Source organism: Rhinolophus sinicus, linkage group LG03 (assembly GCF_036562045.2).
Source record: "Rhinolophus sinicus isolate RSC01 linkage group LG03, ASM3656204v1, whole genome shotgun sequence".
NCBI lineage: Eukaryota > Metazoa > Chordata > Mammalia > Chiroptera > Rhinolophidae > Rhinolophus > Rhinolophus sinicus.
The window spans coordinates 115,041,123-115,058,169 of NC_133753.1; the positions used below are offsets into that span (position 1 = coordinate 115,041,123).

The following is a 17,047-nucleotide window of genomic DNA, read 5'->3' on the forward strand; positions in this document are numbered from 1 at the left end:
AGGGATAAGGTTGAGAATGGCAGGGAGACTGGAAAAACCAAGCCATGCTTAACCTCAGGGAAACCTGGCTGGCAAACCAGGTAGGAAAGTTGTGCCAGAAGAAAGTTAGGTCTTATAAAAATTCACAAATCCCAACTCTTCCAAAGAAAGATGCCTTACAGCTGTCATACCAGGCACATTTAGGACTTAAAAACAGTCTCTTGAGAGTTTGCTTTCCCTGTTATCCTCCACCCACATCAAGCATTTCTGAAATTCTGAAAGTCAAGCAATATCCAGATTTACCGTATATAAAATGTCAATAGATAAACAGATTTTGGAAGCTACCTGAAAATATGTTTTTAAAGAATGTAATTCTGAATACTAAGAACACTTTTGTCCAAATGCTTAAATCAGAAAGAGAAATCTTGTTTTATAATTTTTACCTAATTAAAAATGCCAATATGCCAGCTTCCTTAAATTAAAAATAGTGCCAAAATTCAAAACTTCAATTCTCTAATGCTACCAAAGTAAAGGGGTTGAGTTTTCGTGACACAGAAAAACACAGACATCCTATATACATCATCACATACTTGAAGGGCCTGATGATGATGCTGACTTAATACAAAAGATCAGTTATGCACATTACTTTCCCAATAAACATTCAAGTTATCAATTATATGAAAACAAACAGCAATTAAAATGTAAGTTAGTCATTAAAGAAATAACTAGGAATTAATCAAGGAAACATAAAACACATGAACTTACCAGTTTAATTGCCACATATTCATTTGTGTATAAATTTTTCCCTTGAAAAAGAAAAAAAAAGTCAGATTCTATCAGTAATTGATTTTTAAAGATGTATTATGTAAAACTGTACTCTAGTTGAAAAAAAGCACATAATACATTTAGATGAAGCATAGGTTTTTGCTTCTAACTATTATTCAAAAACTGGCTCTGATAAACTCGTTAAGTACTTTGAGGGAAAAAAGGGTTATTAGCATCTCACCTTATAACCAAATTAAATTCCAGATCGTTTAAGAGTTAGACATAAGCCATAAAACAAGAAAAATATTTATTACTTTTGAACTTATTTTTCAATTACAGTTGACATACAAAGTGTATTAGTTTGTTGTACAAGCCAATGATTAGACATTTATATACCTTGTGAAGTGATCATCACCCCGTAAGTCTAGTACCCGTCTGACACCATCTATAGTTATTCTTTAAAATGTTATTGACTATATTCCCTATGCTATACTTTACATCCCCATGACTATTTTTACAACTGGTAATTTGTACTTGTTAATCCCTTTCACCTTTTTTCACGCATCCCCTAAACCCCGTCGCATCTAGCAACCATCAATTTGTCTCTGTATCTATGAGTTTGTTTCTGTTTTGCTTGTTCATTTATTTTGATTTTTGGATAATACAGAGAAGTGAAATCATATGGTGTTTGTCTTTTCTCTGTCTGATTTCTTTCACTCAGCATAATACCCTCTAGGTCCATCCATGTTGTCCCAAATGGCAACATATCCCTCTTTTTTGTGGCTGAGTAATATTCCATAGTGTACATATACCACATTTTCTTTATCCATTCATCTATCAATGAACACTTAGGTGGCTTCCATACCTTGGCTATTGTAAATAATGCTGCAATGAACACAGGGGTGCATGTATCTAAGAAAAAATATTTATCAGCCCAAAATATGGAAGCTTTTCTGAGTATAAAAAAATGAAAAAAAGTAAAAGGTCAGAAGTTTTTATACAGATTTGATTGCATAAAATATTTTAAACTTCTGGATTTTGAAAAACATCTCCCATATACAAATAATAGGTAAATGATAAACCAGAATAAAGATTTAATATCATTAGTATATAAAGTATTCAAATGAATTAATCTTTCATTGGCAAATAGAAAATAATCTAGGAAAATCTACAAGTTAAATATTATGGAGAATTCTGGAAAAAAATAGTATACGAAGACAATTTGATATATAAATTAATGTGTTTCTTTATAGGTATAATAAAAATAAAAAGTAGAACAGTGTGTGATTTCTGAATTTCCAGTATTTTTTCAATAAGCATGTATTATTTTTATGAGAAAAATAGAACAATGATAGTTGGTTTTTTTTTCCAACTATGATACTAACTGGTTCTGGTCACAGTGGCTACTGAACACAGAATAGACAATCACCAACTTTCGCACATGTGATTTTCCAGCATAACATACCTAACTTCCTTTTATACAGAAGCTCAATGGATGGTAGTAATTCCAGGCAAAATTTCAGTCTCAGATATGTTGCCTCCATTGTACAGCAGTATTTGTTCATACAAACATTATAATACTTTTCTGAATTTTCTCCCTATCTTATAAAAATGAATGTAAAAAGAATATAAGCATTCGTACTAATGCTAAATAGCATAGGTCTCATAAACCCATTATAGTTGGCATACAGATGAAATTCAATAAGAATACCAAAAATGATGAACGTTAAACTGCACTCAGGTACTCATAGGGCCCATAAATACAAAAAAATTATTAGAAAACATATATTTTTAGTCAATTAGCTTAGCCTTTAGATAGGCCTTCATATGTATTTTCAAGAATATATTATGTATGAAATTTTCGGCTTCCTCTAGTAGGTCTACAGTGAATAATTCCAATAGTACAGTGAATAACTTAAGAAACAATTCTGTTTTGAGTAACAAAGGAACAGTTCTGTTTTAAGTACAAAGATGGAATTTGTACTGCCTCAGACATTATTTTTTTCGCAACTATTTTGTATATGATATTTACTCACAAGTACACCAGGGGTAAATATTCACAGGACAAGAAGTTAGGTTAAATACAGATTCCACAGAACCAAAATATAGCAAATAACTTCTAAAAGCACTGCTTTTGTTGACATTTATATGGTCAAATGTCTACTTTTAGATCACAACAGAAAGCACTAAATCCTAAAACTATCATCTTTTTTTGAATGTTAGAGATTTTTGCTGAACTTTGAGGGTTATATTTACAAACATGAACAATGATTCAACAATACAACCAAAGCATTTTTGTCACCTTGCATAGGCATAGGCCTCAAGCTGGCTTCTAATCAATACTTGCTATGTGCATTAGCAAACACATGATGCAGACTGTGCATGTACAGTAGAAGCGAGAGAAAATGGGGTGTGTGTATAGAGGGAATCCAGTTAAGAGAAGGCACTAAATAGATTCAGGCTAATGGATGTTTTAATCCAATTTTAAAAGACACTTCCAATAAAATTTGGTGCTATATGGAACTTGAAAAGATGGTTTTACTAATTTTGTGGTATTTGGATGGTAATTATTATAAAAAACTATGTTATACAAAAACAACATGTATGTTTACAGCAGAGACTAGTGTACTAGTTACCCACCGATATCCATGCTCCCCCTTCTATAATAATAAAATGCCCAAATTTTAAAATAGTTGTCTAGCTAGAGACTACATTTCCAGCCTCTCTTTCCCCTTGCACAGCCACGTGATTAAGTTCTGGATATGAGGTGTGTCACTCACCACTTCCAAGAATAAATGTGTACTCTCCTGGCCCTTTTTCTTCTTGCTGGCTGGGAGATGGCAGCAATGGAAGCAAGGACCTTACAGACAGAGGTGAAGTCCCATATTGAGGATGCAGAGGTACCCCGAAAGCCCTGGGTGCTCTCCCTCTGGTTTGTGTTATGTGAGAGGAAAACAAACTACTGTGCTTAACACCACTACATTCTGGATCTCTCTGCTACAGCAGAGTCTATTCCTTAAGATTATACTTCTCAGATAAGTGTTATAATATGTTTCAGTTAGGAACAGTAGAAATAAATTTAAAAATGAAGAATCTACTCAAATCTGCATGCTTATTTGATATATAGTGTAAGGCCTACAGAATTTTCAACAACTCTTTAAATATAAACATTAAGAATTATGAGCGGGCCAGACCGGTGGCTCAGGCGGTTAGAGCTCCATGCTCCTAACTCCGAAGGCTGCCGGTTTGATTCCCACGTGGGCCAGTGGGCTCTCAACCACAAGGTTGCCAGTTCAACTCCTCGAGTCCTGCAAGGGATGGCGGGCTCTGCCTCCTGCAACTAAGGTTGAACACGGCACCTTGAGCTGAGCTGCCTCCTGGATGGCTCAGTTGGTTGGAGCACGGGCTCTCAACCACAAGGTTGCCAGTTCAATTCCTCGACTCCCGCAAGGGATGGTGGGCAGCGACCCTGCAACTAAAATTGAACACGGCACCTTGAGCTGAGTTGCCGCTGAGCTCCCAGATGGCTTAGTTTGTTGGAGTGCGTCCTCTCAACCACAAGGTTGCCAGTTCGACTCTCACAAGGGGTGGTGGGCTGCGCCCCCTGCAACTAGCAATGGCAACTGGACCTGGAGCTGAGCTGTGCCCTCCACAACTAAGACTGAAAGGACAACAAAAAAATAAAATAAAATAAAAGAATTATGAGCAATATAGGACCAAGAAACATAAATGAGAGAAGTTATGGAAACTTCTCTGTGGTCTACTTAATTACGTCAAGTTGTGATATTTATTTCAGATATGGTAATTCATAAAGCAATATATAACACCCGTATTCTGTGTTCTTTTATGGGATGGTCAGTTAGGTGTAGCCACAAGGGGGGGGACACAGAAGAGGCTCAGGAAAACAGTTTTTTGTGCCCACAGGTCCTGAGAGGGGGGTCACGGGAAGCATCACGTTTTGGTCAGGTGATAGAGGACAGGAGCAAGGAAACCGCTTAGGCCACGGCCTGCAATGGAGTTTCTGCAGGAAAGGCACCGCAGGGCAGGAGAAACAGTTTAGGACCGACTAGTTTGAATAATTCTTGTCATGAATAATTCTGGTGGCCTTTGGGCAATACAAGTGGTCTCTGGTCATCTTGTACCTGGCCACGGGATGATTGAGGAAAAGGAAGACTGCCTCCTGGAGTGTACAAGCCAGATGGAGGAGATATGGCTCTGGACTGTTCGGGCTGCAGATCAAAGGCATGCTCCCACCTGAGCCCCGGGAGAGGCAATCTCTCCCCAGCCAGAAAGGTTTTGTAAGATGTCAAAACATCTTAAAACATACACAGAAAGTATAAAACATATACAGAATATATAAAACATATACAGAAAAAAATGAAATACATATACAACCCTATATTTTAGCTAGCTATATTTGGTCTCATTCAGTGACTGTCAAAAATATTTCTCAGATAAGTGTTATAATATGCTTTAATGGTCTAAGCTAGAAATACATCTACTAATATGCAGAACACAAGCCTAACCACTAATCATATAAAGATAAAATAAAACCAAAAATAAAAATAATTCATCATTTTACAATAAAAATACACATAAAACGATATTTAAAACATTTACTTAAATGTCAGAGTATTATTTAAAATGTTTACCTATTATTCAAACATCTCAAGGCCAACTTTTTATGTTCAACTTTATTTTTTAAAATAATTACCTGTAAAAGTAGTTTCAACAGTGAGCAATATTGTCTCCTTGGGCATTTAGGGTTGTGTGTGGAGGAGCAACTCCTATTTAGTGTCCAAGAGGTCTGGAATTCTAAGCACCATGCAATGTGTGAAACAGTCCCCTACAAAAAGAGCTGTCTAACCCAAAATGCCAATAGAACCTTTGTTGAAAACCACTTACCTATGACATGTGTGCCCTATATTCTTTCTCACCCAAAACTAAGCACAAAAATTTTAGTGTCTGGAATCAAATGTTCAAGATGTGTCTATTAATGGGGTTCTAAACAAAGCACGTTAAGAATTTAAACCAGCTTTTATCATTAGTATGTTTATCCATGTATAGAAAGAATGATGCTTATAATAACCTTTTCTGTACAGAGAAATCACTGGGGACCTTAAAAAGAGAAAAGGAGTAAAATGCCCCTTTATTTAGTAGTTGATCAAGGGTCAACTGTATCTTATAAATATACATAAAACACAGATATAATACATATATAGATATAGATAATATATTTAAATAGATGTATAAGTGTACAATAAACACCCATAAATTAGAGAGAGAGAGAGAGAGAGAGAGAAGGAAGGACAGACTAATAAATCATCTTATTCCTATTACTGCTTATTCACAGACTACAGCTTTTTCGGTATATAGCATATATAGTTTGAGTATATGGTACACATAGTTTTCATATGGCCTTGGTCAAAATGATCCACTAGATTTGTTTTGTGTGTATGTATACACACACACACATACACACATATAGACATACATACACACATATAGATATGTATGTTTCAAACATAGATAATTTGAAATAAATTCTATAAAACCAATTTCGAATTAAAATGGCTGAAGTACTATAGTCACATAAGCAAATAGAAAGAAAGCAACATAGTATAAATATATATGGCGTAATACATAGCTAATAAAGCTAATTTATTTAGATAAATTTTAAAATATATACATAAAACATGCCATAACTTTAATTTTTAAAAAGAATAAATATCTTTTAAATGAGTGGAACAATCAATGTTTTCCTGAAATCTGTGGGCATAGTGCTGGTCCTTTCATATTACCTAAATTTAATCTTTACAATACCTTAAAATACAGAAATAATCCCATTTTAAAGTTGAGGAATTTGAGGCCCCAAATGGTCAAATAACTTATGTGTTCCATAATGGCAGAGGCAATAACCATGCCTCAGATGTGATAGACACACAATAAATTTTCAATGGAGAGGTGATGGTGTCTCAAAGTTGGGCAAGTAAATAAACTGGTTTTTCTAACTTCAAAATCAGAAAGTTTAAGAATTTCAAAATATGAAATTCAATGTCCTTCAAAAAATAAAATGTCAAAATTAACCCCTTCAAATACTTGAGTCCCTACTAAAATGCCAGAGTCTGCCAATCACATCATCTTATATCTGTGTACAAAGTATATCATTACCTTTTATTGGCTTGCTTTATTTAAAGATGTAATGTACGTAACTACATAAAACATTAATAAAATGAAAGAGTAACTACAAATTAAGGTGTTCACACGATGAAAAAGAGTAGTTGAGTAGATAAACATATAATTGAATTTATTTCTAACAAACAGGATTGGATCTAAGAAAATCTGTAAAGCCAAGTTTTTTTCTGTTGTGTTTTTTTTGTTTTGTTTTTTTACTTCTAAAGTTTCCACTATGGATGGTCCATTGACCAGAACCCTCAAAGCACCTTAGCACTGACACCGATATCACCATGCCCTGCCGCCCTCCTTCTTGTTTCTGTTCAATGAACGTAGTCACATTTCTAATGTACTAGGAGTCATACCTAGATTTGGGTCCCGAGTCTGTCATTAAATTGCTATGTGACATTTGGCAGGTACCTTCCCTAACTGAGTCTCAATTTTTCTAAATGTAGAATTAGGAGGTTTAATTAAAACAATGTTTCCCAAACTTACCTGATTTTAAGAATAAAGTGAATCAGTAATTTGTGTCCCTCATTAAGAAAATAGATTCCTGAGCCTGACCCTGGATAACTCGGGGGATGGGAAAGGGCCTAAATTACAACAATGCAAATTTTACTGCTTTTTATGCAGTGTTAGTATATTACCTTGACATTAAGCAATACATATCCTCCCAAACTGATCAGTTACTAAATGTTTTCAAATCCGAAAAAGCAACCTAAATATCATTCCTAAAGAATACACTGCAAAGGCTTACCTGGCACCTATTGCAGCCTTCTGCGACTTTAAAATTTACTTTTTTCTCATATTCTGGATGGTTAATCTCAAGTAAACAGACATTCCTATACTAGAGAATTCCTTACAAATGAATATACAAGTACATAAAAAATGTCTAACATCTATATGCTTTACAATGATGACAACTATTAAACTAAACAAACCACCAAATCGTTTTCATTAGGAAGTATCTTTAATTTAAAACACATGCTTCCAACATAAAAGAATAAACAAAAGAGTCTTACCTAATCGTAATTCTCCAAAATTGCCACATCCAATTTTTTTTCCAACTCTAAAGTTAGGTCCAACCATTAAAACTCCAGAGGATGAAGACCCAGTCCCTCGATTGTTGTGTCCCGACCGACCACTAGGTCGTGCCATTCTATCATCTGACTTGTCCTTGTCTTTCTTTTTATTATCCATATCAAGTTTGCGGTACTCCACTTTGAATTCTTTAATCAAGACAAGCACACTGAAATAGGGTATTGTGAGAATAGGTACATCACTAGGTAACTGTACCAGCCGGGTAACGTTAACATTCAAATTGCAGTAGGTAGTCAATTAACTGGTGCGTGTTCATCCCATTCGTAAAATTTTTCTCAGCTGTCTTTTCAGCAAAACATGTCTTCAAAATTGTCTTTTCAATGATGTGCGTTGATATTGATAGAGAGCTGGAATATTAAGAAAAGAAAATGAGTCAACTTAAAAAATGTTTAAAATATGTTTGCAAAGTTAATAACATAACAAAAGTTCAGGGAATGGATTATTGCTATTTTTTGCTGCCCACGGAAAGTCAAACCACAGCAGGCTCTTAAATTAACCATTAGATTTTATTCCTGTACTTTAATACAGATAGATCACAAAAACAAAACACACAAAAACCGGGGATTCAGTCACTTCTTAAAAATTAAAAATTAAAATGTATTGAATGCTTCGTAAGCCAATAGACACTCGCTAACCCAGAACTTCCAACATAAAAAAAATTCAATTAAAAAAAAATCCTCAAAAATCCCAGTAAGTCAACATAAGATTTTCAATTTAAAAGCAGAAAAAGAAAATACTTTGCAAATCAGTAAACGGTCTTAATAAAAAAAACTCTTCCACATGTTTATACACATAATAATTGTCAGTCTTTTCGAATATACATTTGATCTTCATTTATTCAAATATTTATTACCCACTAACTACATATGGGAATGGTGCTCAGAAGTGATAATACAAAGAACATTCTTGCTACCCATCAAGGAAAACAATGAATTCTTATGTAACATTTGTACTAGGCATTAAAAATTAAATGTAATTTCACAAGGTTAAGAAATGTTGCCAGGCATCAACCTTATGAGGTGAAAAGGGTAGGTTTTAAATTTTCTAATACACAGGTGAAAACACTAAAGCTCAAAATTTTTTTTCAAAGCTTTTAGGAGTATGTCCCATTCATCTTCTCTAGGAATTTCACCTATCAAATACAACTTAATTCAGTGGTAAATCTGCAAGCTACATAATCTTGCTATTTTTGTTTGAACAATTTGAGTGGATTCCTATTCTTTGCAATTAAAGAGCTTTGACTTCAAAAGATAGTCACTAATAAAGAAACTAGGATCAACATCAAGGACTTCTCATTCCTATTTCTGAAACCCTTTGATTGTGTAATGCAATCATAACAAGGGTTGAAACAAATAGTATTTTCTGATTAATTTTCAGCAACCCCCCAAAACATGAAATTAGTCTTAACATTCCATCGACTTACAAAGTTTTTATTACATTTACCATACTCTCATTTTGCAGATGCAACTGTAAGCATCTATTTCGTAAATGTAAAACTGAGTGAGTTTCACATACATTGTTTAACCTGTTTCTTGCCATGATAGACTACTTGGATACTGAACTCCCCTTCCTGCTGTAAATAACTATAAAACTGTACAAAACATCTGAAGTACCTGTTTTCAGGCACTGGATAATAGGCAGGACAGACGGTGATCTTTGAGAAAAGAGAAACACCTGAGATGGATCTCATCTTTATCCAAGCTCTCTGGCTTCGGGCAACTTTCTGACTATAGCACAGGAAGGAGTTCAGGCAGTGCATACACAGTGATCACAGATTAGAGTTTGGGGCTGTGGAAGTAAGTAGAATTTGCAGGACATGGCGCCGAAGGTGAGGCAGTTGTGCAGGGTTAGGGCTCGGAGATGGCAAGGCAGAAGGCAAGGCTACATGGCGTGTCTCGTGGGTGATATTCTGAAACACCTAGCAGACAACAGCTACTAATAGGATTAAATGAAGAATGGAGATACTAAAGGCTGCACAGTGCTGGGAGACCTTAAAGTTCCTATCTAGTCATGGTAGAGGAAGCTCATTAACATTCCAGGAATTCCGTGGATACACCATAAAGATAAAGTCTTAAGAGTAAGGAACATAACCTCGAGTAAGGACTACTCTATACTGGCCCAACTAAAGCCTAAAAGCAAGCCTAGAAAGGATTAAGAATAGCTCCAATTAAGTGCATTTCAGAACAAATATACTTAAAAAGACAAAAAAACCCAGAATCTCTAGTGTTGAATTCATAATATCCAGTATGCAGTTAAAAATTACCAGACATGCAAATAAGCACTAAATGTACCTAAGGCCAGGAAACAGCTGTCAAAGGAAACAGATTCCACCATGACCCTGATACTGAAATTAGAAGACAGGATTTTAAAACTATTAAATAGTTGCTAAAGTCATACTAGATTGAAGAAAGAGAATGGGGCTGAAAAAAATATTTGAATAATGGTTGAAAATTTCCCAAATTCGGTGAAAAACATTAATCTACAAACTGAAGAAACTCTGCAATCCCATAAGGAACAAACACTAAGAAACCTAAACCTATATACTCACTCCTACATGGTCAAAGTGCTAAAACCCTTGAAAATAAAAGAAAAACATCTTGTAAGCAGACAGAGAAAAACTACATGCCATATACTGGAACTTCTAAGTTCTTACTGAAACAACCAACACCCAAAAGAAAATGGGAGGATATTTTCAAAGCAATGAACGGAGTTAAAAAAACATTCAGCCCAGAAGTCTACATCCAGTAAAGTTATTCTTTAAAACTGAAAGTGAAAGAAAGTCATTTTCAGATGAAGGAAAGCATACCTGCACAACAAAAAATACTTTTTAAGTAGTCCATCAGGCTGACTTAACTTACAAGATACCAGATAGAAATGTGAAACAAGAAGAAATGAAGAGCACTGAAAATCAGAAATGCATGGGTATTCATGTCCTTAAAAGACCAATTACTGTTTAAAGCACAAATAATTTCTTAGTGTCATTTGTGACATGTAGAAGTAAAATATATGACAACAGAAAAGGCGGAGTGGGGTAGTAAATGGAATTATACTAGTTTAAGATTCTTATATTTGTGAAGAATAATGTGGTTCAATATTAATTCTAAGTAGCCAATGGCAAATTGAGTGCATATTGTAATTCCTAGACCAAACACTAAAAGTTAAATTAATTGCACTAGTAATAAGCTAAAAAGCTAAGGCTTCAAATAAACATTTGATTCAAGCAAAAGAAGTGAAATAAGGCAGATTAGACAAAAAGAAAATAAACAGCAAGATAGTAGATTTAAAAACACATATAATGAAAATGGACCATATTCTCCCCATAAAAGGCAAAAATCATCACACTATACAATAAAACATGATCCAACTATATGCTATCTATAACAACTTTAAATACAAAGACACAAATAGATTAAAAGGAAATACAGAAAAAGATATACTATGCAAACAACAATACAAGAAACCTGGGGAGGCTATATTATCAAAGTAAATGTCAAAACGAAGGAATTTCTCCAAAGATATAGAGGTCCATTTAATGACAAAACTATCAATTTAACAGAAAGATCTAAAAATAATATGTATGAGCAAAATGAAGCAAAAACTAAAATGATAAAAGGGAAAAAGACAATAATAATTGAAAATGTTAACACTGTTCTTTAAGTAATTGATAAAGTAGAAGACAAAAATATCAGTAATAATCCTGATACAGTAGATCTAAATAATACCATCAACTACCCCAAAGTAATTTACCTTTATAAAACACAACACCCAAAAACTGCAGAATAAGATTTCCTTTCAATGCTCACCAGGAAAGATAATATACTGTACCATAATTTAAGTCTCAGATAACTGAAATATTAGAGTATAATCTCTGATCAAACAGAATTAAGTAAGTAATCAGTTAACTATATGATATTTGGAAAATCCCCAAATATTTGAAAAGTAAAGACACTTTTAAATAATTCATGAGTTGAGAAATAAATTACACAGGAAATAAGAACAAAATTCTAACAGAATAATAATGAACTATGTAACATTAAGTTTTGTAGGTTACAACTAAAGCAATGCTTAGAAGGAAATTAGAAGCCTAAAATGCCTGTATTACAAAAGAAGTTGTTTAATTAATGATCTAGGTTTTGTCTTTTACAAAAACAAATTAGACATAACATAACTTGAGGAAGTACTTTATTAAAGCTATTGTTAACATTCCATGGATTTATATGAAAATATAGTCTTAATAGGTAAAAACATAGGAATTCTCAGCAGATAAATGGGAAAATATCAAGAAAAAAAAAAATGGAGAACCTAGAATAAAAAAATCATATCTGAAATGAAAAACGTCACTGGATATACTTAAAAGTAAACTAGATAAAGCAGAAGAAATTGTCAATTAACCTGAAAGGAGATCCAAAGAAATTATCCAAGGAGCAAAATCAATAAAATAGAAAATAATCAACAGATAAAATAAATCCAAAAGTTGATTCTTTGAAACGGGTCAATAAAATTGGTAACTCCTAGCAAAAGAGATCCAAAAATAAAAAGAGAAGATACACAAACAGCCAATAATAAGAATGCAAGAGGGAATATCACTAAAAATCTTACAAATATTAAAAGGATAAAGAAATATTATGAGCAACTCCATGCCAATAAATTTGATAAGTTAGATGAAATGGACAAATTCCTTGAAAAATTCAACACACAAATACAAAATGAAACAGAAACATCAATAGCACTGTATCTATTAAAGAAACATAATTTCCTTAAAAAAATGTCCCCAGAATCAAATATTTAAAGAAAAAAATAATACTGCTCTTACAAAAACTCTTTCATAAACACAGATTGAATAGAGACTACTTGACAATTTACTTTGTAAGGCTAGAACAACCTTGATACAAAAGCATGTCAAAAACACTTGAAGCAAAGAAAATTAGACCAGTATTTCTCATGAGCATATACAAAAATTCTTCACAAAATATAAGCAAACATATAAAAAGTTTAATAATCAGAGGGTTTTATACTAGAAATGTAAATTTTAATATTTGAAATAAATTCACCATATTAACCAAAAACAAAAATATCTCAACAGACAAGAAAATGCACTTGACAAAATTCAAAATTCAACCCTTTAATCATTAAACATCTCTCAGTAATCTAGGAAGAGACTGGAATTTCTTCAACCCAATAAAAGGAATCTATTAAAAGAAAAGAAAAAACCCATCTACAGCTAATATCATACTTAATGGTGAAATATTGAAGTTTTCTCCACCCAGATGGAAAAAACACAAAATGTTTATGCTCCAATCTTCTATTCAACATTGTACAGAAGAACCAGCCTATGTAATAAGGCAGGAAAAAAAAAGATACAAAAGGCATGAAAATTGAAATGCAAATGTATTGTTATTCTTTGATATCATGATTGTGTGTACAGAAAACCCAATGCGGTTATGTCATCAAAATGGCAACAAAGGTTGTTCCCAACTTCAGTCCCCCTCACAAAAAAACCAACCATCAACTGTCTATAGACAAGACACCATTGAAAAAAAAATCCCAGAACCCAGGGGTGAGACCAAAGCACCCCGTACCCAGAGACAAAGAACCACAGTAGAAGGGTATGAGGAGTAGCTACACTGACTGCAGCATCATTCCCCCAGGCCTGCACAGTACCCCAATTAGAGGGCTCCCCTGGGCCTACTGTTTTGCCAGAGGGAAAAAGAAAGTCCAAGGTGGACATCAAGCATTGCAGGACGCTTCCCGGGAGGCCCACTCAGGTCTCACTTCACAGGGATACTGAGGGAGTCTGTGGGAATCATGAAGAAATAGAAAATCTCAACAGACTAATCAAAAGTAAGGAGATTGAATCAGGAATCAAAAACTCCCAACAAAGAAAAGCTCAGGCAAGAAGTAAGAACAACTAGAACTCTCATACAATGCTGGTGGGAATATAAAATAGTATGACTTTGCGGAAAAGTTTGACAGTTACAAATTATACGTATCCTATGACCTATCAATACTACTCAGAGGTATTTACCCAAGAGATATGAAAATATGTTTACATAAAGACTTGTGTACCAGTATTTATAGCAGCCTTATTTATAATAGCCAAAAACTGGAAACAACCCAAATGCCTATCAACAGGGGAATAAAGAAACAAACTGGTATATTCATATAATGGACTATTACTCAATAATAAAAAAGAAAGAACTGTTGATACATGCCACAATATGGGTAAATCTCTCAGATATTAGATTGAGCAAAAAGAAGTCAGGCACAAATGAGTACATATTTTATGATTCTAGTTATATGAAGTTTGGAATGATACAAAAATAAGCTGTGGTGATAGAAATTAGTTGTTGCCGAGGGCAATGGGAAGTTTGACTGTAAGTAGTATGAGGGAACTTTCTGGAAGAAGGAAATGCTCTATATCTTGATTGGGAAAGGATTACACAGGTGTATACATTTGCATAAACTCATCAATCTACCCTTAAAAACTATGCATTGAGTTTTATGTAAATAACACTTCAAAGTGTGAATTTTAGAAATAACATACACCAAAAAAAATTAATGCTGTATCTCAAAGGGCATTTTTTCCTACTATAATTAATAAAACTTATCTGAAAACACTGTTTTAAAACAGTTAATGAATATCAGAATTTCAGAAGCTTTTTTATGAGTAAAGTGCCCTTCTATACTTCTTCTATTTAGAAGGAAGCAATTTTCCTTTTGCAATTTTTCATGTTATTTTCAATGTTTAATCAGATAACCAAAATGCATTCTACATGTAATAAAAATTCAAATAAAACAGACAAAGTAAAACTACCCCTTGGGATGTCCATAACCCTTGTCCTTCACCCCACCTGCCCTACTCAGAGGTCACCATGACTTTCACTGTGGTGAGTCTGCTGCAGACCATTTTTGTAACGCCTGGCCATGCATATACTTAGGTAAAGCAACTCCTGTAGCTTTGCTCATCTGTTTTACAGATGGTCCATGTGAAGCCTCTGAAGAACCAAAACTGCTACACAACAAAACAGTACGTGAAAGCCTATCGTACACAGAAGGACTTTTGCCCCTTCTCTTTCACATTCCCTTCCACCCCCACATGGACCCACCCAAAAGAGCAAGGGCCAACATAAGAAAGAGTCAAGACACAGCCCAAATCCCTTCCCTAATACAAGTTTCAGAGTCAAGGGTCGGGCCAGAAACTGGGAGGTGAGGAGACAGAGTACGAAGTAATGAATTCGTTTAAAATTGAATCTCAAAAAATGGAACAGGTATTTTTTAATACCTAAAAACAAATCCATTGCCACAACTGAACTTATTCTTTAAAATAAGTGACAAGAAATTAATAGACACTGACTAGGATATCATCTATGAGTGGAGAAGGGAAACTAATCAAAGTATATGCAGGTGCCCCTTCAACAACATGGAGGCAGTGTTGGGGCCAAACATCCACGTAGAACTACGAGTCAGCCCTACACACATGCGGATTCCCAACTGCCGGGTTACCCTTAAAGAACGTGGGTTTGAACTGCAGGGAAATTGAACTGCAAGTGTCAACTGAAAAAAAATGCAGGTATACGTTCCAACCCACATTGTTCAGGGGTCCACTGTATTGCTCAGTGAGAAAGGAAGCTATTCCCTATTTTACTCCATCTAGTTCACCACATTCTGGAAACTCTTCATTAACTTGTAGTAATAGATTTTTAGTTTTTTAAATATTAAGAAATTAGATTTTTTATTAAAATATTTTATTAAGAATCTCAAATAGGGCTACTACTTTCCTTATCATAGCACCTATCAAACGGTATTAGAATTGCCTCCAAGTCTGTCGACAGCCGTGGTCAGCAAACTCCAGCCGCAGGCTGATTCCAGACTACGCCCATTGTGTACAGGCTGAAAACTAAGACTTGATATTCTTTTATAATTGAGGAAAAAAATTAAATAATAATATTTTGCAACACTTGAAAATTATACAAAATTCAAATTTTAGTGTTCATAAATAAATTTTTATAAGAATGAAGCCATGCTAATTTATTTATGTATTGTTACGGCTGCTTTGTGCTACAGGAGAGGCGCTGCGTAGTTGAGAGACCGTGTGTGGCACTCTTACCATGTCACACTGCTCTCAGTACCCCCCAAACTGCAGTGACTATCATACCTTCAAGGCACAATCGAGTCTGAATTATGTGTTTCAAATTAGATGGCAAAGCGTCATGGCTGTTATACAATGACGCTAAAGAATACAATATACTTGGACATGACCAAAAGTATTAGTTTTCTATTGCTGTGTAACAAATTATCAAAAACAGCAGCTTATAGAAATACACATTTATTAGTTCAGTTTCTGTGGATCAAAAGTTGGGGCATGGCTCAGCTGAGTCATTTGCCTGGGGTTTCACAGGCTTCATTCAAGCTGTCAGCTAGGCGGTATTCTCATCTGGAGGCTAAAATGGGAAAGACTCCTCTTCCAAGCTCGTTCAGACTCCGGGCAGAATTCATATCCTTGCAGTGAATAACTGAGGGGCCCCGCTTTTTGCTGGCTCTCAGATGGACACCAGCCGCAGGTCCTAAAGAGAACCTGCAGTTCCTAGAAGCTTCCGGCAGTTCCTTGCTACACGGGCTCTAACATGGCCACTTCCTTCTTCCAGCCCCAAGAAGAATCTGTCTCCAATCTTCTAAGTCTCAAGCAGGTAACACAACCTTCTCTCATACCTAAGCTCCAATATATCCATTCTCCCAAGTCTTAGGATCTTCACTCTCTGCTTCCAGACCTCTTTTCATGCTTCCTGCCTGTCTGCATACTAGAAAGAACGTAGGATCAGAAACAAAAGAAGTCTTGGAATCCCAATAGCAGTGAAGCCCTGGTCAAGACTTAATCTGGCTAAGCTTATTTAATAATTGTAAAACAGGAGGATTGCACTGGGAGGTTTCTGAGGGTATTCTTATGTTACGTACAGTACTGTAACTCCTACCACGCCGGGTGACAAGGCCTCTCAGTGTATGGAACTGTCATCTCTGACCCACGCATGCT

General features: G+C 34.8%; 1 protein-coding gene across 10 annotated transcripts in view; it reads right to left on the reverse strand.

Moving 5' to 3' along the window:
- The window catches only part of CSNK1G3 (casein kinase 1 gamma 3), a 102,458-nt gene that overhangs the window by 59,843 nt on the left and 25,568 nt on the right, over positions 1 to 17,047 (reverse strand). For all 10 annotated transcript variants that reach the window (XM_019728030.2, XM_019728028.2, XM_019728019.2 and 7 more), the window contains exons 2-3: positions 7,941 to 8,366; positions 745 to 785 (exon numbers count right to left, since the gene is read on the reverse strand). In XM_019728030.2, the coding sequence (XP_019583589.1) occupies positions 745 to 785; positions 7,941 to 8,118 (219 nt within the window). In that variant the 5' untranslated portion in view covers positions 8,119 to 8,366. The remainder of the gene's footprint in view (positions 1 to 744; positions 786 to 7,940; positions 8,367 to 17,047) is intronic.